Source organism: Tauraco erythrolophus, chromosome Z (assembly GCF_009769465.1).
Source record: "Tauraco erythrolophus isolate bTauEry1 chromosome Z, bTauEry1.pri, whole genome shotgun sequence".
Classification (NCBI taxonomy): domain Eukaryota; kingdom Metazoa; phylum Chordata; class Aves; order Musophagiformes; family Musophagidae; genus Tauraco; species Tauraco erythrolophus.
Window position 1 is genome coordinate 51856027 of NC_141496.1, and position 25673 is coordinate 51881699.

At 39.3% G+C, this 25673-nt stretch overlaps 1 protein-coding gene across 1 annotated transcript in view; it reads left to right on the forward strand.

Moving 5' to 3' along the window:
• Positions 1 to 25673, forward strand: part of COMMD10 (COMM domain containing 10) — a 122012-nt gene that overhangs the window by 3046 nt on the left and 93293 nt on the right. Inside the window, exons 4-5 of the mRNA XM_086629616.1 lie at positions 631 to 786; positions 23436 to 23546. Of these exons, the coding sequence (XP_086485742.1) occupies positions 631 to 786; positions 23436 to 23546 (267 nt within the window). The remainder of the gene's footprint in view (positions 1 to 630; positions 787 to 23435; positions 23547 to 25673) is intronic.

The following is a 25673-nucleotide window of genomic DNA, read 5'->3' on the forward strand; positions in this document are numbered from 1 at the left end:
TGGATAGGTTATTATAGATAATAAGACTGCTGTATGGTCTTTGCCACATGTGGTGTTTCTTTTTTCTTTTTTCTCCCTGCCTTGTTACTGATGTATTCGTGTTTTGAAAGTGGAGTCCAACATACTATATATGTTATTTATCACAAAAATTGATGCCAATAGGGAGGTTATATCTAACTCACTTTTTTTTGGCAAACTGTTCCTGTCTTCAGAATATTACCTCATAGTTCAGACTTGCTTGAACAGTGTGAATTTGGAGAAGTTGTCCTTTCTTCATGGTCACAATTGCCTTCAAAACCCATTTTTTTTTTCAGTGATAGCTGCTTTGGTGTTATGTACAGTGGAAACATACGCATATACTCAGGTCTAGTTTGTACATGCATTTTTTCATAGTTGGTCTATCTTGAGAAGAGTAATTTGTAATGATGCATTTTGAGATACAATTGAGATAGAAAAGGTTAACTATGTTCTCAGTCAGAGGATTAAGATGAACAGGATGGCTGCAGATCCACAGCAGAGTTGCTAGTAAAAAGTCTTGTGTGAACATGGTGGCCATCTGTCGTAGTGTGTAGCTGGCACAACTCGTAGAGTGATACTTGACAACAGCAGGCTTTTTTTTTCTTTTAACAGGCAGTCTATCATAATTTGAAGCCTGCTTCATTGCAACAACAGCTGCAAAGCATTCACCTGGATCAAGACAAAGCTGAAACATTTGCCAGTGCCTGGGCAGCTGCCGGTCAAGATACGATTGAAAAGTTCAGGCAGAGGGTTTTGACACCTCAGAAGGTAATGTTTTTTTTTTTCTAAGAGAGAATAAAACTGTAGGTTTTTTTGAAAGGAAGGAGTTTAAAATAAGATGCAGAGTTTGTGACAAGCCAAGGTATTGGAAAATAAAAAGAGTGCTTACTAGGTAGTAGGTAAATGTGATTGAGGCAGTGGAGTTCCATTGTCTTAAATTAAGAGATGTTACACGTTAGCTGAGCTGCTGTGACTGTTGGAATGTGACTGTATTTGTGCTGTTAGCAATACGAAGTAATGCTGTGTACATACTGTTTGGAGGCAGAGCAAGGGTAAAATGTGCTTATGAACAGGTGTAGTGGTTTAGCTCATCAGTCTGTTGATTCTTTGTGTACACTTAAAGTGTTCCTGAGCTCCTGCCATCTTTAATTTTCTAAGCTGGTTGGATGGTGCATTTTGTTAGATACTTACTATGATTTTGAGATACTTTTCTATGATGGTGTAATAATCTTGCTTCATACGTGCCTGTTACCAGTTAAAACTTTGGTATATGCTATGGAAGTCTCATTGTGTCTTTAGGCATAAATATCTGCATCTATCAGAAAGTATAATAACATCCTTCTCTTGATTCATAATAAGCCTTCAGCTGCATTGTAAGATATGTACAGAACACATCATTGTCAGCCAGGATCAAATAGTTCAGAAGAATTGGGGAACACTGACTTAATTATTTTAACTTTTTTTTTTATCATTGTTATATATCTTCTTGGAATAAGATTCAATTTGTTTCTTGATGATTTGCTTAGTAAAATATACACAGAAAATGAATTTTATGTATAAGTTACACATGATACACTGACAGAAATAGAACAACGTTATTTATACCAGCAGGTTTATACCTAAATAAACCTAGAATTGAACTACAGGCCAGTCAGTCTCGCCTCTGTGCCTGGCAAGATTATGGAGCAGATCCTCCTGACGACTATGCTACGGCACATAGAAAATAAGGAGGTGATTGATGACAGTCAACATGGCTTCACTAAGGGCAAATCCTGCCTGACTAATTTAGTGGCCTTCTATGATGAGGTTACAGCATTGATGGATAGGGGAAGAGCAACTGACATCGTCTACCTGGATTTATCCAAAGCATTTGATACTGTCCCACATGACATCCTTGTCTCTAAACTGGAAAGACGTGGTTTTGATGGATGGACCACTCGGTGGATAAGGAATTGGCTGGATGGTCGCACTCAAAGAGTTGTGGTCAATGGTTCAATGTCCAAGTGGAGGCCAATGATGAGTGGTGTTCCTCAGGGGTCAGTACTGGGACCAGTGCTATTTAACATCTTTGTTGATGACATGGACAGTGGGATCGAGTGCACCCTCAGCCAGTTTGCAGATGACACCAAGTTGTGTGGTGTTGTGGACACGCTGGAGGGAAGGGATGCCATCCAGAGGGACCTTGACAGGCTGGAGAGGTGGGCCTGTGAGAACCTAATGAAGTTCAACAAGGCCAAGTGCAGGGTCCTGCATGTGGGTCAGGGCAGTCCCAAGCGCAAGTACAGGCTGGGCGGAGAATGGATTGGGAGCAGCCCTGAGGAAAAGGACTTGGGAGTGCTGATGGATGAGAAGCTCAACATGAGCTGGCAATGTGCGCTGGCAGCCCAGAAAGCCAACTGTATCCTGGGCCGCATCAAAAGAAGCGTGGCCAGCAGGTCAAGGGAGGTGATTCTGCCCCTCTACCCTGCTCTCGTGAGACCCCACCTGGAATACTGTGTTCAGCTCTGGAGTCCCCAGCACAAGAAGGACATGGCGCTGCTGGAGCGGGTCCAGAGGAGGGCCACGAAGATGATCTGAGGGCTGGAGCAGTTCTGCTATGAAGACAGGCTGAGAGAGTTGGGGCTGTTCAGCCTGCAGAAGAGAAGGCTCCGGGGTGATCTTATAGCAGCCTTCCAGTGCTTAAAGGGGGCCTACAGGAAAGCTGGAGAGGGACCTTTTACAAGGGCGTGTAGTGACAGGACAAGGGGCAATGGCTTTAAACTGAAAGAGGGCGGATTTAGATTGGATATAAGGTAGAAATTTTTCACTCAGAGGGTGGTGAGGCAGTGGAACAGGTTGTCCAGAGAAGTTGTGTCTGCGCCATCCCTGGAAGTGTTCAAGGCCAGGTTGGATGAGGCTTTGCGCAACCTGGTGTAGTGGAGGGTTTCCCTGCCCATGGCAGGGGGGTTGGAACTAGATGATCTTTGAGGTCCCTTCCAACTCTAACCATTCTATGATTCCATGATTCTATGATTTAGGTGTAAAATGCACATTTTGAGAAAATGAGATATGTCTGTGGAGCAGGCTAAAGATATTCAGAATTGTATCACAGGTGCTTTTTCCAAAGTATTTAAACTTGATCCTTTGTAAAACAGGGTAATTTTAGACACAGAACTTGTAGGATTTTCATGTGCAAAATTATAGTAACACATGAACCTAACCAAGTAAATGACTGATAATGTAAGTAAGCAGAAAAAATTTGAGTTGAACAAGACATCTTGGACTTTTGTCTTTTTGAGGTAATACTTACCAATGCCAGGCATACAAGTCCCAGAGTTTAACTGGTCAATGATGCAGTGAGTATATAGGGAAGTCTATTGAAGGAGATGAGTAATTTTAAAACCAAGTGAAGTCACGGAAGGTTAGAAGACTAACTTTTCAGGATACAATGTATGGCTGCAGAATGGAAGGCAATTCTGAAGACACCCTACAAAGCAGCTGTCTGAGAATTTTCTTCAGATAAACTGTGCACTAATGTATTTTTCTGCTGGGTCTTCAGCATATGAGAAACTAATAAAAACACCTTTGATCCTCTCTCCTGTTTTTTGGAGCTTGTACCATACACACCTCTGGTCCTTCTGTGAACTACTTTGGGAATAAAGTTGCCGTTTCTTGTCTGCAGTTTTGTAAGCCTTGCAACATACAATGCTTCTGGTGCATGTTAGGCTTGGAGGTTCTTTGTGACTTCACCTCAGTGTCATCTGATGGAATGGCATTTTGCTAGTATATTACGTCCTATATAAAGCATTTTTAAACTGTCATTTGTAATTAAGCTTGCAGGAAAGCAACTGCCAAAATATCATGGTGCAACTTGTTTTTGAGCATGAAAGCAGGTTGAAATATAGGTGTGTGCCTCTACGAATGCTTAAAGCATCATTTCAGCCCCTTTTTTCTTTTCTTGTCCTAGCCTAGGTGACAAGTTGAATATCAGTTTGAGTGTTGACTCTAAGGTGCAATTTGAGTTTGAACTTCAATTTACTTTCTCAGTTTGTTTTGAAAATACATTAATCCTGTAGACTTTAGTTGAGTGAAAAACTTGAAAGTTCAAGAGAACTTTTCCTTAACCCAAAGCCTCAGTTCAGAAAATTGCGAAATAAGGTATTTATTCTTCTAACAAGGCACACAGAGGTAAAACATTTTGAAAATTGCATGAGATAATGGAAGAAGAACTTGCAGTCTCCTTGTAATCTTATGAATCTTCTTGTAGTGTCTTATAAGTGCAGTAGGTGACTGCATGATCCCATCATTATTTCATTGTGTATTCTACAAGTAATTGTGTATCAGCGCATATTTGCTATATTGTATTCCAATACCTTGAGAAAGAACGGGCCAAGTATTCCCTTCAATACATTGTTATAGTAGCCAACTTGCTGTAAACTTTCATCAACATCTCAAATTAAAGTTAAAAAATAGTTGGGATCCTGAAAAATACTTAGACCAGAGTGCTAGATTTTTAGATTAAATTTACAATTTAGGTTTTTAGATTGATTTAGAGATTATATTAATGGCTTTCTGTGTAAAAAGAGGTGTATGTCCACTTATTAATACTGTCTGCAATGTGTATAGGAGTATAACATTTAAAACAATTAAGCCTATGAATGCGCCCTCTGTATAGATACTTCTTTACACGGCCATGTATAAGTTATTGATTTAAAGTCCCTTCCAACCCAAACCATTTTATGACTCATGCTTTTCACTTCTCTCACAGAAGCAATATTAGGTACATGGAAAAAAGTATGACCATTCAGTTGTAGTTGTCAGCAACAGAATCACAGAATGGCTGAGAGTAGAAGGGACCTCTGGAGGTCAAGTGGTCCAGCCTTTCTGCTCGAGCAGGGCCACCTAGAGTCAGTTGCCCAGGCCTGTGTCCAGAGAGTGTCTGAATGTCTCAAAGGATGGAAACTCCACCACGTTCCTGGGCAGTCTGTCCCAGTGCTTGGTCACCCTCAAAGTGAAAAAGTGTTTTCTTGTATTGAGGCAGAGCCTCCTCTGTTTCAGTTTGTGCATGTTGCTTCTTGTACTGTCACTGGGCGCCAGTGAAAAGAAGAGCCTGGCTCTGACCTCCTTGTGTCCTCCATTTGGGTATTTATATACATTGATGAGGTCTCCCTGAGCTGTCTCTTCTCCAGGCTGAACAGTCTCAGCTCTCTCAGCCTTTCTTCGTATGTGAGGTGCTCCAGTCTCTTTGTCACCTTAGTGGCCCTTTGTTGAACTCTTGCCAGTATGTCCATGTCTCGCTTGTACTGGTGAGCCCAGAACTGGTAATAGTACTCCAGATGTGCCCTCACTATTGCTGAGTAGAAGAGGAGGATCACCTCTCTCAGCCTGCTGGCAATACTCCTAATGCAGCCTTAGGTACCATTAGCCTTCTTTGCTGTAAGGGCACATTGTTCGCTCATGCTCAACTCGGTGTCCAGCAGGACCCTCGGGTCCTTTTTTGCAAAGCTGCTTTCCAGCTGAGTGCCACCCGCACCGCCCCCGCCAGTAAATGGTGCCTGGGGTTGTTCTTCCCCAGGTGCAGAACTTGACACTTCCCGTTGCTGAGCTTCATGAGGATCTTGTTGGCTCATTTCTCCAGCCTGTCCAGAATCTGTCTGGACAGATTCTCCAGTCTGTCCAGGTCCTTCTGGATGGCAGCACAACCCTCTCTTTTATCAGTCAGTTCTCCCAGTTTTGCGTCATGTGCAAACTTGCTGAGGGTATGCTCTGCCCCATCATCCAGATCATTAATGAAGACATTGAACAAGACTGGTCCCACTATTTGCTCCTGGGGTACAGTGCTAGTTACTGGCCTCCAACTAGACTTTGTTCCTCTGGTCACCATGCTCTGGGCCTGGCTGTTCAGGCAGTTTTCAATCCACCTCTGTCTGCGTCATCAGCGTATATCAGCAGCTTGTTTATGAGGATCTTACAGGACACAGGGTCAAAGGCCTTCCTGGAGTTAAGTTAGACCCTATCCACTGCTCTCACCTTGTCTACCAAGCCAGTCATTTCATTGACCAACTTGATAAACTTGTACAAACGTCACTTCCCCATTTTGGAATCTGTGCTGACTGCTTCAAGGCACCTTCTTGTTCTTTGTACACTTGGAAATGGTTTCCAGGATTAGTTGTTCCATCACCTTCCCGGGGACTGAGGTGAGGCTGATCAGCCTTTAGTTCCCTGGGTCCTCCTTCTTGAAGGTAGGAATGACATTTGCTTTCCGTAGTAATCTTGAGGATTGGTGTTGGGGGGGGGGGGGGGGGGGGGAGTTAGAATTTTTTTTCATTTTGGATGTTTGAGTGTTTTTAAGACTCTTGATTTATTCACACTCTTCGTATGATTGAAGTTGCATTCATAGTGACGCTTTTTTTTGTCAAGTGTACCTTGTTGTACCTTGTTAGTGATTCCGATTCCACAAATACAGGAGTTAACTGTACTGGATTGGAAAATCTGTTCATGGTGTATCCTGTCTTTGGCACCTTGGATGGAAGCATAGGGGTGGAATCTTGTAGTTAACCTGTTTGATGAAAACTCCTGCCTCACCTTATGACTTAGAAGCTGTCTTACACCCTCAAAGATGACTGTTTATCACTTGTGAAATATCCTACTTAATGAGCCTGGAGATTTCAGTCTGTATACTTGCCTGATTTCTGATTTTCTACCACTTGAGGGAAAAGTGATGTATATTGTTGTTTTTTAAAAACAGTATATCCTTTATCTTTTGATTTTAACGTATATCCCTTTCTTTATTATGTGAAATACTAAAGAACAATGTCATCTTTCTTGTTTTTATTTTAAGCTATGTAGTCTGTGATTTCTTGCTCTTATTCCATGGAAGTTTCCTATTTGCCATTCTTCATGTTATCTGTCTCTGACATAAATCTGCTATATGTTGGAAGAAACTAATGTGAGTAGAGTAGTACGTGGGCTTGCTTGAAATATTCATATTTTATGTGGTGGCTTTATACTAAAGGTTTCCCTCAGGAGTCTGGACTGGGACCAACACTGTTTAATGCATTCATCAATGATATAGTGGGATTGAGTGGACCCTCAGCAAGTTTGTGGATGACACCAATCTCAGTGGTGGAGATGATTTGCTAGAGGGAAGGGAATGCCATCCAGAGGGACCTTGACAGGCTTGAGGAGTAGGCCTATGTCAGCCTCATGAGGTTCAACAAGGCCAAGTACAAGGTCCTGCTCCTGGCTGGGGACAGTCCCCAGTATCAACACGAACTTGGGGATACTGGTGGACGCATAATTGGACACGAGCCAGCAATGTGCACTTGCGGCCCAAGAAGCCAATTGTGTCCTGGGCTGCATACAAGGAAGTATGGCTAGCCACTAAGCCTGTTTTCTGTAGTGTACACAAGAAGGAACAGGCACTAATCTTTCATTTCCATTTTGAGACAAAATTGTTGACGATTTTCTTTTTTTTTATGTAGAGGTATGGTTTGCACATCATGCAAACATTGCAACCTTTGGGCAAATTGGAGGAATAACTGAGGGTTGATTAATTTATGGCCAAAACTAGTGGGTAGCCAGGACTGCCCAGGATTATAATTTCATAATATTACTAATTAGTATATCTCATTGCTGTTTTTGAGAGGGAAGACCACTGTGTCTTTTGCTGTGCAGCAGTGCTCAGATTTGGACTCCAGATCGCAAGTTATTATGAGAAGTAATTTCTTACAGTTAATTTGCTTGTATTATGTGTTATTTCTCTTAAGCCAGATTCTCTTGTTGCCTGCGAACTAGAGCTTCATAAAAACTAGTATTCTGGGCTCTGGGTCTGTCAGTTCTGTGCAAGAGATGTAGGTGGTAATGCGCTGCCTGATAGCTTCGTTAGGGTGACAAGCCAAATTGAGTTTGTTAGAGCAACAGAACATTTCCCAGAATACTGATTAGGGGAAGTTTTCTGTGGCATGTTGAACACTACTTCTAATAGTTAGAGAAAAAATGTTCTTTTTTTGAACATAAGTCTTTGAAATGTTTTGGCGCAGACTGCTAAATTGATAGGACGTTATTGTCTTGAGAAATGAATAGAAACTGTAGAGTTAAACTAAAGCTGTTCTGATTGATACTATTTATTTTATCACTTCATCTTTTCATTTTTCTTCAGTGAACTGTAGGTGGTCTTCAGCTGCGCAGGGTTATTAATTATGTATATTCTCCTGTTGCATTAATTGGTTCTTTGAATCTTTACTTGTGTGGTAGTCCCTTTATTACGTTATTTCTGCTGTATAATACAATCCTAGTCAATTAGAATGATGGTATTTATATCATTTTTTTTCTTCGAACGAGTTCTTAATTTGCCTTCTAGAATGATAGGCCAGTGATAATAGTCTGATATGAATCTGATCCAGTTTTTAAAAAGGATCAATCCGATCCTTAGATTAGATATGAGGAAGAAATTTTTTACAATGAGAGTTGTGGATCACTGGAACAGATTGTCCAGAGAATTTGTGGCTGCCCCATCCCTGGAAGTGTTCAAGGCCAGGCTGGATGAGGCTTTGAGCAACCTGATGTAGTGGAAGGTGTCCCTGCCTGTGGCAAGGAGGTTGGAACTAGATGATCTCTGAGGTCCCTTCCAACCCAAACCGTTGTATGATTTGAAGTCTTTGTTTGGTATTGTATCAGTTTAGAAATCAGGACACATGCTGATCAGATTAAAATGTATTTTTTTCCTCTCTGCGAAGAAGAGCTAGCTTTTTAGTAGGGTTCACTCTGGATTCTCATGGCAATTTTTTATCAATTCTGTTGCTTTTCTCCCCCTATATTGTTCTCTAGATTTTTATTTTTTTATTTTAGTACTCTGTATAAATCTATCTGTTTTAAAGGCAGGTCAAGCTAAGTGCCTCATAGCTTTCTTGTTTTGAAAAACTATTCAGGGTATCTTTTAAAATATATATAACAAAAAAGAGAAGAGTCTTATGTTGCCAAGCAGGGGAAGTTTTTTATATCCTTCAGACAGCATTACTTAATATAATGATGCGTGGGAATGCAACTAGTGAAATCACGTACCTAAAATTCTTGACAGAGCTGTCAATTCTGTATCTTGACTGGCTGTTTGAGGCCATATGGGAAAAACTCTGGAAGTAATTTTCTCAGAAACTGGCCTTCTTGCTAAGGGGTGTATATGTAATGTGAATATGCTAAATTCCCTTTGCTACATGCTGGGAAATCTACAGAAATACACTGAAACACATGCATCCTATGGCGATTATGACAAAAGAGAAGAGAATTGGACTGCTCTATGTGTATCGTGGGAGAAAAATTATTTCTGATATCAAAAGAAATGCAAAATAAGGAGAAATACAGCTCAGATAGATTCTATCAGTTTCTCGTTAGTGTCTGATCCACTAGTCATTCTTACAGTGACAAATTGAGGTCACAAAGACCGTGTCGTACCTATGGGTGTTGTCCCAGTGAATTGTGAACCAGCTTGCATTGTATAATGCCATTGCAGGCAGTGGCAAAGAACGCAAACGATAAAAGATGTAGTGAAGACACAGTTTTGTATCGGTGAGGTTTATTTTAATAGCCAGCTGCAGCACAACTGAGTCTGTTTTATCTTCCACTCTCTCAGCTTTGTTAGTAGGTATTTTAATTGTTTACAATTTTTAGGTGCTACTTCTTGAGGGCTTTTTTAATGAGTTTCTTCCTATCCTTCTTACCTTCTCTGTCTTCTACCAAGAAAGTTTGAATGATAAAGGTTGGAAGAAGGTATATTTTGAGAATGTTTAAAAGTATCTGAAACATTTGTTCTGTTCCTACATGCCAAATAGCATCTCTTAGGGTTATGAAAGAGTGCCATGCTTATCTCGCGTAACTTCCTGTGTAATACGAACTGTAATTTTTCTTCAATAATGTAAAATGAAGAAATGGCTGCATCAAGAGGAGCGTGGCCAGCAGGTCGAGGGAGGTGATTCTCCCCCTCTACTCTGCCCTCGTGAGACCTCACTTGGAGTACTGCGTCCAGTTCTGGAGTCCCCAACATAAGAAGGACATGGACCAGTTGGAGAGGGTCCAGAGGAGAGGGTCCAGAGGAGGGCCACGAAGATGATAAGAGGGCTGGAGCACCTTTCCTATGAGGACAGGCTGAAAGAGTTGGGGCTGTTCAGCCTGGAGAAGAGGAGGCTCCGGGGTGACCTTATAGCGGTCTTCCAGTACCTCAAGGGGGCCTACAGGAAAGATGGGGAGAGGCTGTTCAGGATGGCCAGTTATGATAGGACAAGGGGTAATGGTTTTAAAATAGAGGGAGGTAGGTTCAGGTTGGATATTAGGAAAAAATTTTTTACTATGAGAGTGGTAGAACACTGGAACAGGTTGCCCAGAGAGGTGGTGGATGCTCCATCCCTGGAGACGTTCAAGGCCAGGTTGGACAAGGCCCTGAGCAACCTGATCTAGTAGGAGATATCCCTGTTCCTTGCAGGGGGGTTGGACTAGATGACCTTTGAAGGTCCCTTCCAGCCCTAACCATTCTATGATTCTATGATTCTAAAAGAGCTTTTGAAACAGGAGTCTGGTTGTGATTTCAAGGCCTGAAATGACAGGTAATTTCTAGGGTATTTTTTATGTTTAATAAAAATGTGTGTTTTATCTCTAATTAAAATCTATCTAAATTCATCTTCCTACTGTTGGATCTTGCTGTACATTCCTCTTGCAGATAAAATAGCCAGTCAGCTAAGACTTTTCCATATAAGTGCTGGTAGACTGGTGCATATTTTTACTGCAACTCTATGCCCACAAATTTCCCAGAGAGAGAGGTAGAGCACAACACCACTTCTACGTTTTGCACAAAGTGAATCCCTAAATACTAGAGGTTTGGAAACTTGAGTGCTGTTTCTAATGTTTTTTATACTGTTTGTTTTTTTGTTTGTTTTTTTTTTCTGTTTGCTTTCAAGCTAGCTGCTTATCAGTTAAAATACACATAAAGATGAAAACCTGCAGTAACTTCAATTAGAGAAAAGTCTTTTGAAGTTGTTGCTTCTTAGCACTAGTCTTGCTCTACCAATTTCATGTCATATTATTTCTTTTGTTTCCTCCCTTTTGAAGTACATTGGTACTTTTTAGTGCATCTTTTCCTTTTTTAAATTCAAAGATTAAAGATGTGAGGGGCTTTGGTTTAAATATTGCATGAAGAAGTCTGAAAATATCACTTTTGCTGGTATGTGTGCTAAGTAAGGTTTGCTGAAGAGAAATAGAGCTTTATCCTTGCATACAAAAAGTCAGAGAAAATTAACCCTTCAGGAGAGAGCCAACCTTGGATGAAGAATCTATTTCGTCTTGTATATTCATCAAATAAGATGGCTTTAGTTACATAATTTGTGTAGATTTTCCTTGTAGAGTTAAATCTGTCTCTTTTTATATTCCAAAAATATTTTTGCTATTTATTTTTGCTATTTATTTTTGCTATTTATTTTTGCTATTTATTTTTGCTATTTATTTTTGCTATTTATTTTGCTATTTATTTTGCTATTTATTTTGCTATTTATTTTGCTATTTATTTTGCTATTTATTTTTGCTATTTATTTTTGCTATTTTTGCTATTTATTTTTACTATTTTTGCTATTTTTACTATTAGATCCTCTCTGAGAGCTAACTGACGTACTGGCTTTTTTGGCTTGCTTCTCTTGCTTTTTCTAGCATTGATCACAAGCTGAAACTCCCAGTTTACAAACTGAAAACACTTAGTGCTTCTCATTTATTTTTTTTTTTCTGCCTCCTGAGGTTACTGGCATAATTAGGGAAAGTTTGTGGTGAGGGATCTAAGAGTTGCACGGCAAATACAATGCATGGCAGGTGGCTCGCTTCAGTGCTTCTCTATCCTGCTCACTTAGTTTGACCACTCTACTGGGTTTTTGTCCCAACCTATCTTCAGTCCATTGGTCTTAGTACCTTCTTTTGAGGTATAGATACAAACCCACATATGTAGTTTCTCTTTGTTTTTTAAACTTCTGGAACTTTTTCCTTTGAGAATTTTGTTCTATTTGGTCAATCTTTTTACAGGGTTCTGTGAATTCGCAGCCTGTCTGCTTGACCTTATCCAATTCTTTCCTTGCCCTTATGTTACAACTACCACTATTTCTAGTTAGAGACAATCATAGCATGTGGTACTACTTCAGAGCCTGGAAGATTATTCTTGTCTACTGGTGAAAAACATAGCGGCTGCTTTCCTTTTTCTTTTGTTTGTCTGTCTGCTGATGGTCTTGCAGTTATCCGTGAGATTAAAGCAGAATTGGATCTGACATTGCGTTCTAGTATTGTGGCCAGATAGATAAGATCCATCCAGTAATTCTTATTTTCTTATGACTAAGATACATTGCAAAAACTGTCATGAAGGTTGCAAAGTCCGGTCTTAAAATTTAATAAGAGGCACTGTAGTTGACCGTGCAACCTCTGCTCAACTTGGCTGTGCATATGTGTTATGATTGTCTTTAATTTCAGACTTTCTTGCTTTTTTAAAAAAAAGCCCCTATTATCCTGACTTTGTTTTGTGAATGGGTATGTATGTAAGGTTTTGTTGATAGTCACGTACCATTTTTGTGGTGCCTGCTCTGACTCTTCGGTTGAATTTGAAAATTTGCCTAGTAGCGTCATCTGAAGATGCTGGTCATTCAGTTTTTGACTCATAGCTCTGGATAAAAATTGAGTCTTAACAGATTTTGAATCTGCCGTTGAGGAGCACTTTTCACTGAAACCACAAAGCACCTCAGTATTCCATTTGTAAAATGGGGATACTGGATTGTGTTGAAGTTGAATATGTTTGTAGGGTAGGGGGACAGGTTTTGAAATACTGTACACGAACAGGTTTTTCTGTTGCTGTTCAAAATGTGGTAGAGAACTGTAGTCAGAAACATTATGCAGCCAATGTGAAAATCCAGCTGTTTCGCTGCAAACTTCCTTGCCCGTGGAGCAGTTGCTAGTAAGGACTGTTCCATCCAGAAGCTGCAACATCCAGAACTTCCTTCAAAGATATTCATGCCACCTTAATACAACTGCAGTCAGTAGCAACAATAGATAATAGAAATCAGTGTGTTTATGCAGTCATCTCCCTTGCTTCCAGGGCTAGATTAGGAAACTGACGTTTGATCTGGGGCTTATCTTAAAGGAAACACTCTTATCTTGATTACAGGATATTTCTGTGACAAAGACTCTACCCGTGATGATTGGCAAATTGCGCCTGTTGCTCATTGCCTTCCTCTTAAAAATGTGCACCTTTTTTCTGTTTTAATGTTTGTTTAATGTTGAGTACACTTTCAGCTTCATCCTACTGGTGTCACCTCTGCACTAACATTCTTTTCTTAAGGAGACAGAGTTTTTGAAGGAGTTCAGTCAGACGTATTTTGTCATCCTAGTCTTGTCCTCTTACCTAAATTACTGCCATCATCACAGCAGGCAAAGTTGGCATTTTCTTATCTAATTTGGAGTTTTGATTCCGCAATGTTGAGTGTGCTGATGGAGAGCAGAATTGGCAGCTTAGGCTGGAAGTTTTAGAGAGCAGACTTAATGGTTTGCTCTTGTTTTATGTTGATGTGATTACATAGATCTGAAGTTAGAGTAGCGCACTGTAGACCAATGCTTTTCTTTACATGTAATACATCTTTATTCCTCTCCCATGCATACAAAACTGATAGTTAATTTATTAAAACAATATATGAATTTGTTGCAGTACTTTCTTTAAATGGAAGTTACTCATTTATGTAACCATGACTTAGTACATTTTGTCTAATTCAATTGTTGAAAGACGAGGGGAGGGGACCCCCCAAACTTTAAAATGTGAGTATTTTCACTTTCTTTTTCTGCAATGAAATGAGGAGTACTTGGTCTTTAGTAAATACTGGAGTTAATCTTTCAAGAATTAAACTGAGTGAAAGGATAGCCATACTCTCGGTTATTTGGTTAGACAACTGATATAAGTGTATTGTAAGGGAAAAGTCTGCACCAGAAGAAAAATTCTTATGGATTATTTGTTTTCCAACTAACAAACTATTTTGAGGAAATATTCTTAAATATTTTACGCTGGTGTGAGATGTACCATTGTAATAACATGAGAAAAAGATTTGCTGAAGATGTCTTTTATATCCCGTTATCTCTCACTTCACTGTTTGTAACAGCTTCAATGAGACTAATACTGTGAATGTCTTAAATTACATAAATAGCTCTTCCAGATTGTTCCAGGAAATGTTTTCATCTTTAAAGCTGGACTATTTCTCTCAAATTAGAGGGAAAAATAGCTGAAATAAGTGAGTTAGTATCTGAGTTAAAAGACAAAATTCTGATTTCATTTGTTAAAATAGGATTTAATTTTTCTCTTTCTGTAATTATTGCCTTTGAGGGCAGGATATGTTCCTTTCTAAAGTACACATGGGCAGAGACATTGAGTTGTTCATCTTCCCCATTACTGCAAGCAGCCACGTCATATGGTGCTCTTTCTGAATTCGTCAGGCTCCATGTTTAAAGTATCTAATAGTTTTTCCTCACACTTCTGCTATTGGAGAGTAGTTCTTGAACCTTAATTCTCCAGCTATCATAAATCTACTTCCTCGAGAATGGACTGAAGGCTGAGTTTTTGTCCCCCTGTTGTAAACTCTCCTGTAGTGTTAATTATTCACTCCTCAGCCTATAATGGAAGAAGGTTAGACTTTGGAATCTTAAGTTATCAATATTTACTTTAGACTGTGAATTAAAGTAGCCTTTTAACTAAGTGAGCACTCCAGCATTGATGTAGTGAAACTGAACTTGAATTCTGAGAGTAGTTACTGTGTGTAAATTGATACGATGCTCTTACAGATATATCACATTTGGTAGAAGTAGATGAGGAGAGTGTAACTCTGAAAAATAGTGCCGTTACACTTGCATATTTTTTTATTTTTTTACAGAAAAAACTTTATAGAAACAAGCATGTAGGTTTTTTTCTCAGGATACAGAAGGCATAATCTCATGTACAGCAACAAATGCCAGACCATTTAGATCTGAGTGGCCTCTCAAAATAAGGATTAAAGTATTTGAAAATCAAATGGGTGGGCCTGTATACCAGTGGAGCATGAAACTAATTTCAGTACTACTGTAACTGTCCTGCTTTATCTGTAATAGTTTTTGAGGCTTCTGCCTCACATCGGACTATTTTCTGTGGTACCTGTAAAGAATGAGTCAGTAGAAAGTTCTTTTTGGCATTCTATTTCTATTGCACAGTTTTTGAAAACCTTACAAAAATAAAGTCAGTTACACTGCTTCAGCCTGTCCCCAAATTTATCAGACTGCCTGTGAAGGAAAGTAACTATAGATGCACTTAAACTACACTAAAGTGGCTCTTTGAGTGTTGACTCAAAGTCAGGAGAATTGGATGTTAGTTCTCAGCTATGCAAGCCTAAACCAGCATTCTGTGCCAGAGGAGGCGGCTGGCAACCAAAACCAGGGATGTCCATATTAATCAAGTCCTTCAGCACCACCAGTACCACGAGAGGTAGTACTATTAGAAGTGCCCAGTTTTGTGCCAAGATTTGAATTTTCAGAAGGGATGTTAAGATTTATTTTCAGCTATGCTCAAGTTAGTAATGTCACTGGAGGCCAATTCTACTGAACTGATATGTGCATTATGAACTACATGAAAAAGATTTAGTATCATACCATAATGTCCTTAGAACAAGTTCTTCTTCTCAATATTCACAACATTTGACCTAGTTATTCTAAAGGTTACTTTACTGGCTTTTAATTCTGACTGTGGGCCACAAGCTCAATTTGCTTTAAAATTTTCATCAGTCATGTTGGAAAGCTTCAACAGCCCCTTAGCAACTTCAGGGTAACGAAAACCTTTTGCTTTCTGAAAAGGCATATGTTGTTGGGGGGTTTTGTTGCTTTTTTTGAAAAAAAAAAAAAAAAAAAATTCCCAATAGACAAACTAAACTAATGCATTGACAATGGGAGAAATACCCAGTTGAAATAATACAATTCAAAAATTATATTATTTTATACTTGATTTTCAAACATTACCAAATGTAGTGGTAATATAACGACTGTTTTTTCTAACCAATTACCTTTTGGCAATACTGAAAACATTTGTTGTAATAGTAGTAGTAGACTTCAAAAATTGCTTATGCTAGTTTGCTTATGCTCTGTGTTCCTTTTCCATCCAGAGCTTTCATAAGCTTTTTTTCCTCCCATAAATGTAGAAGTACAGAACACTGCTACTAATTTAGAATTGCTTCTGCATTCTTGGCTCATCAGACTGTTACCAAGTGTTCAGCCCAGAATTCTGTTTTTCTCAGTTTTTAGACTTTAAGATGAAATTCTAATTTTGAGTATTCTTTTTCTTTCTCCTTGCTAAATGCTAATCAGCATTTCTCTTCCTCTCTGAAGAAATGCATACAGTATTTTTTTGTTTTGTCTGGGAGGCTAATAATGGTTGTGCCAGAATCTTCTTCATCTTTCATGAGCCAGTTTATATATAATGTTTTGTTAAATCATGTTTAACCTATAATGCTGATTAGTTGCATTTGTCCACATGTTCTGAATCATGTATGTTCTGACTATAATATAATTATTCTCTTATTAAATGAAGACTATAAAGAATATGTTTTAGTGTTACACAGAAGTGATGTATGTATTTTATTCTATTGAGAGAAAGTTAGGTGTTTTGAAAGTAACAAATCTTGCCAAAAAAATAGAGGGCAAGAATCTGAATGAAATAATTAGATCTTCATAATACGTTAAATTTGAGCTGTAAAGTGATTAGCTACTTCATACCTGTCTAAATGTGTGTTATAAAAACCTCAGTCATGTTGATTTTTTTTCTGTCCAAGCAGTAGTTCCATACTGTAATTCTTGCAGATTCAGAGCTTTGTTTACTCATTGTTACTCCTGCTTTTCTGAGGTCAACAGTTACAGCACTTTCTAAGGGAAAAATAAATGCCAAATAATGGATTCCCTGTGGAGGAGAAATAGTGGTTTGCATGGTACTATGGCATCCTGCTTGCATTGTGGTAATGCAAGCAGGATGCATACCACAATGCAATGTTTGTGCCACATTGATGTTTGTGCCACATCAATGAATCCTGAGGGCAGTAATGCTGATTTTCAGTAGTTCCTGTAATGATTCATTATGATATTAGATGGCCTTCTGAAAGCTTCACCTTCTGGAATTGGGTAGTTTATATGAAAATTCCGGTTTTCCATTTAGGATTAAAATAAGCTTCCAGTCTTCATGAATGTAGACACAAGCAGGAGATAGGATCTCAGTATGTCACTCAATTTCAGAGTAAAAAAATTATCCCCTTTCACTGCTCCTGTACTGACTGAGCATTTAAACCTCTTTTCCCCCTCTTCTCTTAAAAACACTGGACCTTGCTCTACAAGTTTTGAATGGCTGAAGTTGGAAGTATCAGGGAAAACATTTTAGGTGCTTATGTATTTTCTGAGGTTCTGTTTCCACTTTTAGTTTTCCCTTTTTTCACAATATTTCCACTTACTTTCTTTTCTCAAATTAAGGCCCTTGCCAACGTTTTTTTCAGTGTGAGTTTCTCAGTCGTTTTGGCTCTGTTCTTGGTCCTTCAGGTTGGAGCTATACAACATGCCTGTTCTGGACATCCAGTCTGCCTTCATAGTCATATCCAGTCATAGTCCTTCGTTTTTGAGTCTGATAGACTGGTTCTTGTATAGCAAAGATGATTGTTTTCTCATTGACGTTTCTAGCCTGAATTTCTTTGCCAAAGAACATTTATTTGATTTCTCATTAAAGAGTATGAGATAAATACCTTTATGTAGTTGGAAAAGGAGAATAATTTTAATTTTTTGACAGCTAATATAGCAATGTGTCATGTTTATCTGATTTCTTGAATTTCTTCTCAGTTTTAGTTTAATTTGTAGTAATGGGCAGTCAAAAGTGAAAGTAAGGAACAGTGGTGAAAATATACGAGAAAGATACAATAGTATGTAAAAACATAATGGGCTGTAAGTAATAAGAGAAATGGAGAGTTCTGTGGATATTAATATTGGCTATGTGAAATCCTTTATTTGGTTGGAGTTTGTGCTTAAAGCTCATCTCAGTTAAGCTGTGAAAGCTGACTTGACATCTAGTGCACATGGGCTCTTTGCAGAGTTTGACTTTCACCCAAACGTTTTACCATAGTTATAGTAGATTGCTGATGGTCTTGTCCTAATATGTAAAATACTAAGCTCTGCTATATAGTATGTGAAGTAGTCTGGTGGACAGGACAGCAGGCATGAGTTGGAAGATCTCATGTTTTGCCCTGGAGGAAATGTATTTATGAGGTGTCCACAGAGGTGGTGTATTTCTGTAGCTGTAAAGGTGTTAGAAATCTACAGATGAAGGGTCACATCCTCTCATATTAGGGAAACGGGCAGCTCTCTAGTGGGTATCTCCCCCTGCGACACATGTGGATGCCACTGAGAAATACTGTGTTTGTAGGGGGTACAGAGCTGGTTTAGCAGGTGTAACACCTTATCTTTACTACAGCTAGTACTGAGTGAGTGCTGGAAAGGAAAAGTGCATAGGTTCTTCTGTGTGTGTTGGTCCTGACTGCTATGTTATTCTCTTCAGAAGCCTGAGTAGAACAAAATGAACATGGGAACTGAAGATTACAGGGATTGTCGAAAGCTTCCTCATATCTCTGTTGCCCTGAATCATTTGCCATAGGGTTCATGGTGCAGATCTGAAGGATTTTCATATGTGCTTACTATTGGTTTTATTCAGTATGTATGTTTTTTCCTTTCCTTGTTTACTGGCTTGCACTAGTTTTTTTTGTATTCTAAACGTAACCTTGAGGTTAAATAAGTGCCAGAGATACCAGTGAGAACTTACAGTGCTAAATAGTACATTTCAAGGGTGTTTATTGTTGCAGTGAAACGGTAGCTTGCACATTTCTAAACTGCTGATAAGAAATTGTAAAAAGAAGCTAAAGGTCTATAGTAACTAAAAACACGACTTTTTTCCATGTTATTGCTTTTCAGGTAATATATTGCAGATTCTGACACCATATGATCTCTCCCAACGCTTCCTTTTCTGTAACAAGTTTTATATCAGAAGTGAAAATAATGGTGTAGTCCTTTAATTTTTGAAAAAAATGGCCCTAAAATATCTACCACTTTGTGGCTACCAAACTTTGCCTTGACACAAATGCCATGCAGAAACACGTCACCACTCTCAAAACGTTACTTGGTTTTTCAGGATGTTGAGTGTTTTGTAAGTAAACATGACCATAGCCATATACATGTTACATTTTTCTTTCAAGTAAATAAATAATCAGACCACTTTGAAGCCTTAGGCAGTGTGCTGTTTGTTCATCAAAACTTGTTCTCATACAACTGTATTTAAAACAGAAAAGACACATGAATCGTACAGGTAAACAAAGTAATTTTAAGGTAAAGCAATATAAAAAAAGAGTTATGGCTGCTGTTCAGCTATAAACTCAGGCCACTGTGTTGCCACATGTGTTGTATTTGTTCTGAGCCCTCTACAATATTTCTGGATAGAAGTGTATTAAAGCTGAAACAGAAGACATAAATTTGAATTTCTTCACTTTTGATGATTTGTTTTTCATGCTACGTACAGTACGCTGTTTAACAGCTTTAGAGAAGTCTTAAAAGTTAGGCTTCCTAGGTTATTGTTCTTGTCTCTAGTGGCATTGTTTTATAATTCCAGATAATGGAATGGGTGGAGAATGGATTGAGAGCAGCCCTGAGGAAAAGGACTTGGGAGTGCTGGTGGATGAGAAGCTCAACATGAGCCGGCAATGTGCGCTGGCAGCCCAGAAAGCCAACTGTGTCCTGGGCCGCATCAAAAGAAGCGTGGCCAGCAGGTCGAGGGATGTGATTCTGCCCCTCTACCCTGCTCTTGTGAGACCCCACCTGGAATACTGTGTTCAGCTCTGGAGTCCCCAGCACAAGAAGGACATGGCGCTGCTGGAGCGGGTCCAGAGGAGGGCTATGAAGATGATCCGAGGGCTGGAGCACCTCTGCTATGAAGACAGGCTGAGAGAGTTGGGGCTGTTCAGCCTGGAGAAGAGAAGGCTCTGCGGTGATCTTATAGCAGCCTTCCAGTACTTAAAGGGGGCCTACAGGAAAGCTGGAGAGGGATTTTTTACAAGGACATGTAGTGATAGGACAAGGGGCAATGGCTTTAAGCTGAAAGAGGGCAGATTTAGATTAGCTACAAGGAAGAAATTTTTCGGTCTGAGGGTGGTGAGGCACTGGAACAGGTTGCCCAGAGAAGTTGTGGATGCCCCATCCCTGGAAGTGTTCAAGGCCAGGTTGGATGAGGCTTTGCGCAACCTGGTGTAGTGGAGGGTTTCCCTGCCCATGGCAGGGGGGTTGGAACTAGATGATCTTTGAGGTCCCTTCCAACCTTAACCATTCTATGATTCTGTGATTCTATATCTCAGTTATTCTCTTACCAGTCCCACAATTCAGCTAAAATCATCAACGGCACAAAGCCATCCCAGAGGCACTGTGCTCTGAATAGCAGAGAAGCCAATACATGCTTTGCCTCCTACAGTGACAGCAATCTATAGATGAAAGATAGGAGAGGAAGCAAGTGGCAGAAACATCTTCCATGGGCACAGCTGAAAGACAAACCATCCAAAATGTATTTCAGCAACACTGTTTACATATTAATGTACGTTATATTGCATTTCTTTGTATATTACAGCATCAATATTACACCAATTATGTAACAAACAGTGAAAACCATATGAATAAGCATGCCAAAAGGAAGATTATGTATCATGACCTGTTAGCCACCACCGCCAGTCCAAGATGTTTAGGGAATTTAGCCAAGGCTAAACAAAGTTAATGGAAAGACACAGTCTCAGGCAAACTTTGTGTACAGCTACAGGAACAAGACAGTAGGAAGAACTTCAGCAGGTCAGCCTGCAGCCTGTCAGCTGCTCTGCAACAAACGGCCCTATTCAGGCTTCACTCTGTGGTAAAAATAAGGAAGTTTATACATTAATCAAATCAATGAAAGCATGCATACAACACAAACAGACACAGCTAAAATGCTGTAAATCTGCTCTATCTCATTTTGTGGTGGGTGTACCTTTAGCAATGTTATGTCCACTCTGACATAATATGGTCATATGACCATACGAGCTAAAGGTGCTTTAAAAGTTAAGTTTTATAAATTCTAAAATGACATTAATTTTTAATCATAACTCTCTGTTTTGATTTCCTCTAACATGACTGCATCTCGCTTGATGAAAATAATAGGCCATTGCCCATCCTACCCAAAAGTACAGCACAACCCAAAGTGGATTCTGTGGATGTGCTCAAGTCAATCACACTAACGGACAAGTCTGTGAAGCGTGTGTGCTGGCCAGTATCTGGAATCTTCCAGCAAATTATATCGGAATGACACAGCTGGAAAACGTTTTTGTCTCCACAAACTTCAATAAAATTAAGTAAAGAAATTACCTCTGGTTATCTCAGGAGCATAAAGATCTTAGCATCTTGCCTTACTCTAGGTTTTAGATCAAGAAAGTTCAGTTTAGTTAAAGAACCCTACCGAAGTTGATAATGGTCAACAGAGAAGGACTCAAATGTTGACTTACAGGCTAGTGGTGGGAGCAGCCTGAAGCAGGCAACAGGAAACAGTACCACCTATTTTGATAAAACACCTCACCGCTAAGGTCAACGGAGACAGTGAGCAAGCTCTGGAACGCGATGGCTCTTCATACTGCAGTCACGAAGGTTCAAGCCCCGCACTCCTCAATTTAGGAAGGACTTTCTATCAGTTACTTAAAGAGTTTATTATAGTAATATGAAAATCAAGCCTTGGATAGGCTCGCAGCTTATAGAATCGTAGAATGGTTAGGGTCGGAAGGGACCTCAAAGATCATCTAGTTCCAACCCCCCTGCCATGGGCAGGGAAACCCTCCACTACACCAGGTTGCGCAAAGCCTCATCCAACCTGGCCTTGAACACTTCCAGGGATGGCGCAGACATAACTTCTCTGGGCAACCTGTTCCAGTGCCTCACCACCCTCAGACTGAAAAATTTCTTCCTTGTAGCTAATCTAAATCTGCCCTCTTTCAGCTTAAAGCCATTGCCCCTTGTCCTATCACTGCATGTCCTTGTAAAAAATCCCTCTCCAGCTTTCCTGTAGGCCCCCTTTAAGTACTGGAATGCTGCTATAAGATCACCGCAGAGCCTTCTCTTCTCCAGGCTGAACAGCCCCAACTCTCTCAGCCTGTCTTCATAGCAGAGGTGCTCCAGCCCTCGGATCATCTTCATAGCCCTCCTCTGGACCCACTCCAGCAGCTCCATGTCCTTCTTGTGCTGGGGACTCCAGAGCTGAACACAGTATTCCAGGTGGGGTCTCACAAGAGCAGGGTAGAGGGGCAGAATCACATCCCTCGACCTGCTGGCCACGCTCCTTTTGATGCGGCCCAGGACACAGTTGGCTTTCTGGGCTGCCAGCGCACATTGCCAGCTCATGTTGAGCTTCTCATCCACCAGCACTCCCAAGTCCTTTTCCTCAGGGCTGTTCTCAATCCATTCTCCGCCCAGCCTGTACTTGTGCTTGGGATTGCCCCAACCCACATATGGCACAATTTCACTTTGACCACGTCAGCCACAATGTTTACTAGCAGAGGGGAGGCACTAGATTAAAAAGAACTTGTATGCAAATTAACTTGTCAGACGGTAAGACTTTATGTTTTTCCTTTTCTTTATTCAAGAAGACCAAGTAGGTTATTTTGTGAAAGACTTGTAGTTCTGTTCTTGCGTGCTTCGTTTATGCTGAGGTGTAGCTTGATAGTGTTTAAATATAACTTTAGATTAATGATTAAAAAGAATTTGAAGTATATTTTTGTGTAGCTTTCTATTAAAACTTCTGTTGATCACATGCTTAACTGATTTTTGGCTTTTCAGCAGTAACAACTTAAAAGCAGCACAGAATTATTTTTGTGATTAACATCTGTATATGGTAGAACACGCATGAGTAGATCTGTTGGTTAAGAAATTACCATTTTTAGCTGCTTTACCATTTATTGGTAATATTTTTCTTTTTCATGAAAGAAAAATAAATACGAAATAAGACTGAATCTGCAACTTTGCTGATGAAGTTCCACAGAGAGGGGGAAACTTCCTGATTTTGGATCCTTAGTTGTGTTTTATGGATGGATTCCAGCAGATCTGAGGCATATGAAGTCCCTTTATTGCGGTTGGTCACAGGCAGTTTGAACTGATAAGTTTGGCAAGAGAGAGAAACAAATCTTTCTTGGAGTGCAGGAGAATTTGCAGAATGTGCATTGTATAAAAACGCTTAACATTTGTAGAGCGTGATGTCATGTTCACTGACACAGACCATTCACAATATTAAAAGTTGACCTGAGTGCTTCCCGAACCATCTGATTTTAACCTAAATTTGTGTTTTATAGCTTGAAAAAATCGGATGGCAGCTTAATCTTCAAATGGCAGAGTCCATGCAAGCGAAGCTGAAGTCTCCTCGAGCTGTGCTGGAGCTGGGAATGAGCAATGAAGATTCAAAGGTAAGAAATACATGCCTGGCAGAGTTGGAATGAGTTGTGGTGATGGCCTTATGTTCAAAGTTCTGAGGCATCAGTTGGAACTCTTGATTATTGTCAGTCTCGCCAGTGTTTTCATTTTATGTTTTGTAAAATTGTAGTAAGCGCCTGGAATTGTGAAGTACCGATGTAACAGCATACATGTTAGGTAGGCTGTGAGCTGTGTTACCAGCTTTTTGGGCTGTAGCATAATAGAGAAATGTCGTGAACTATAGTTATTTTAGGTGTCTCAAGTATCGTTGTGGATAATTTATTCTTATCACATAGCATGTGATTGGTACTTGTTATACTTTTAACGCCTAGTAGCTTGCAGCCTTCTACCATGTGTGTCGTTATGTAAGATATTGCTCATCACTGGCAACCTTTCTGTGCTAATGATGTATTTATATGAATGATGACATAGTATAGGAGACCATGAAAAGTGAGTATTTAGAGGTTTTAAGGTAAAGTCTTAAGTTCAAGGATTTTAGTGACTGATGGTGTTTCAGTGCCAAAACCCACTAGTGAACATGATTTTTTTATTAATAAAATCCATAGTTTTTGTTGGCTAGCATATTTTAAATTAAGCATACAAATTGCTTTTAACCTTATCTTGCAAATGGAAATTAGTCTTTACTTCCGTGGTGTCTGTCAGAATGTTTATCTATGAAAAAGTCTTAATAAAAGATTTGAGGGGAGGAATCAGAACTTAGCATTGCATTCAAATCACAGTAATTTTACTAATGTGAGTAGAGTTTCTGACTCACGATAGAATAAAAGAGAATACACAGGTTATGTTTGTGCTTCTCACCAGTACTTGCAGCAGTTTGTGTTTTTTGCAGCAGTTCACTGCAATCTGTGTTTTTGAAATGCAAGTACAGGAACCAGACAATATTTTATGTCCAAGCTGGATTGGACAGCATACACTGCATACAGATTCAATTCTGTGGCAAAACAGTTTTCTAAAAAATGAGGAAAAAATGTCACTTTCATATGACACAGTTTGTTTCCTTTACAAACAGAATCTAGCAAATGGATTTTTGTGATTGTTTCCTCTCTATTTCTTTTAGTGGTTATAATTAGGTACCAAGATCAGAATTATTTTGCTATAATTACAACCTAACTTGTGTTTAGATAGAATAGTGCAACAAGAGAAACATACTGATGCTCTCACACTACAGACATTAAAATTTTAAAATCTATGTTGGTGTGGAGATAGCTACAGGGTTTTTTTTTCTGAATGATTACGTCCTAGTATAGAATAGGTTTAAGATGGGCTAATATCTGCTTACTTACTGACAGAAGCATATGTCTTTTGCAAAGAAATTTGGCATGAATTTAGCTTGTATGTTCTTAATGATTGTTCTTCATTTCTCATGAAACTTAATTTTAATTTATTTTTTTTTAAATAGCTCGTGGATATAATCTGAATTTCTTCAGGAAAGATAGGAAATGCTGTTCCAGAGGAGCTTTTGTGGATTGGCTCATTGGGGGGCAGTAGTGCTCTTTGTCACACTGGCTCTGAGTGCTTTTTTGAGATAATGCTTGGAATCAATTCTGAAGTCTGTCGTTTTGGGAAGTGTTAGGTGTTTACATTTCTAATCTGTATATAACAATAGAAGTTTGTCTTGCTCATCTATAAAATGAAAGCCTATTAATACAAAAAAACAGGGTAAATGAAATTGACCATTATATCTACTTTTGCTGACTATAAGTAATAAGACTAATACATTAACGTTTACTACAACTCACTCCACTTAAAGATCATTTAAACAGTTTTTTGTCAGAAGCTGACATTTAAGATTAGCATTTAAATTATCTCTCCAGGAGAGGTAATCAGAAAACCTGTGGATATATGAATGTTAATTGTGCTTCATGAAATAAAGAGAGTCAGAGGATCTGCGATATGCTATATAAATATTTATAGAGTATATTTTGTCAGCTTCAAACGAAATGCAGTGTCCATTGGTACTGTACTGTCAGACTTCAAAAGTAAGGTGGTCTTTGGTTCTTTCAGTTGATTCAAGCTGCTGGTGACATTTGCATTGCCCGGGAAATATGCTGCTTGTGACTAGTACTAATTGTGATCAGATCACAGGATTTTTCGTAAAC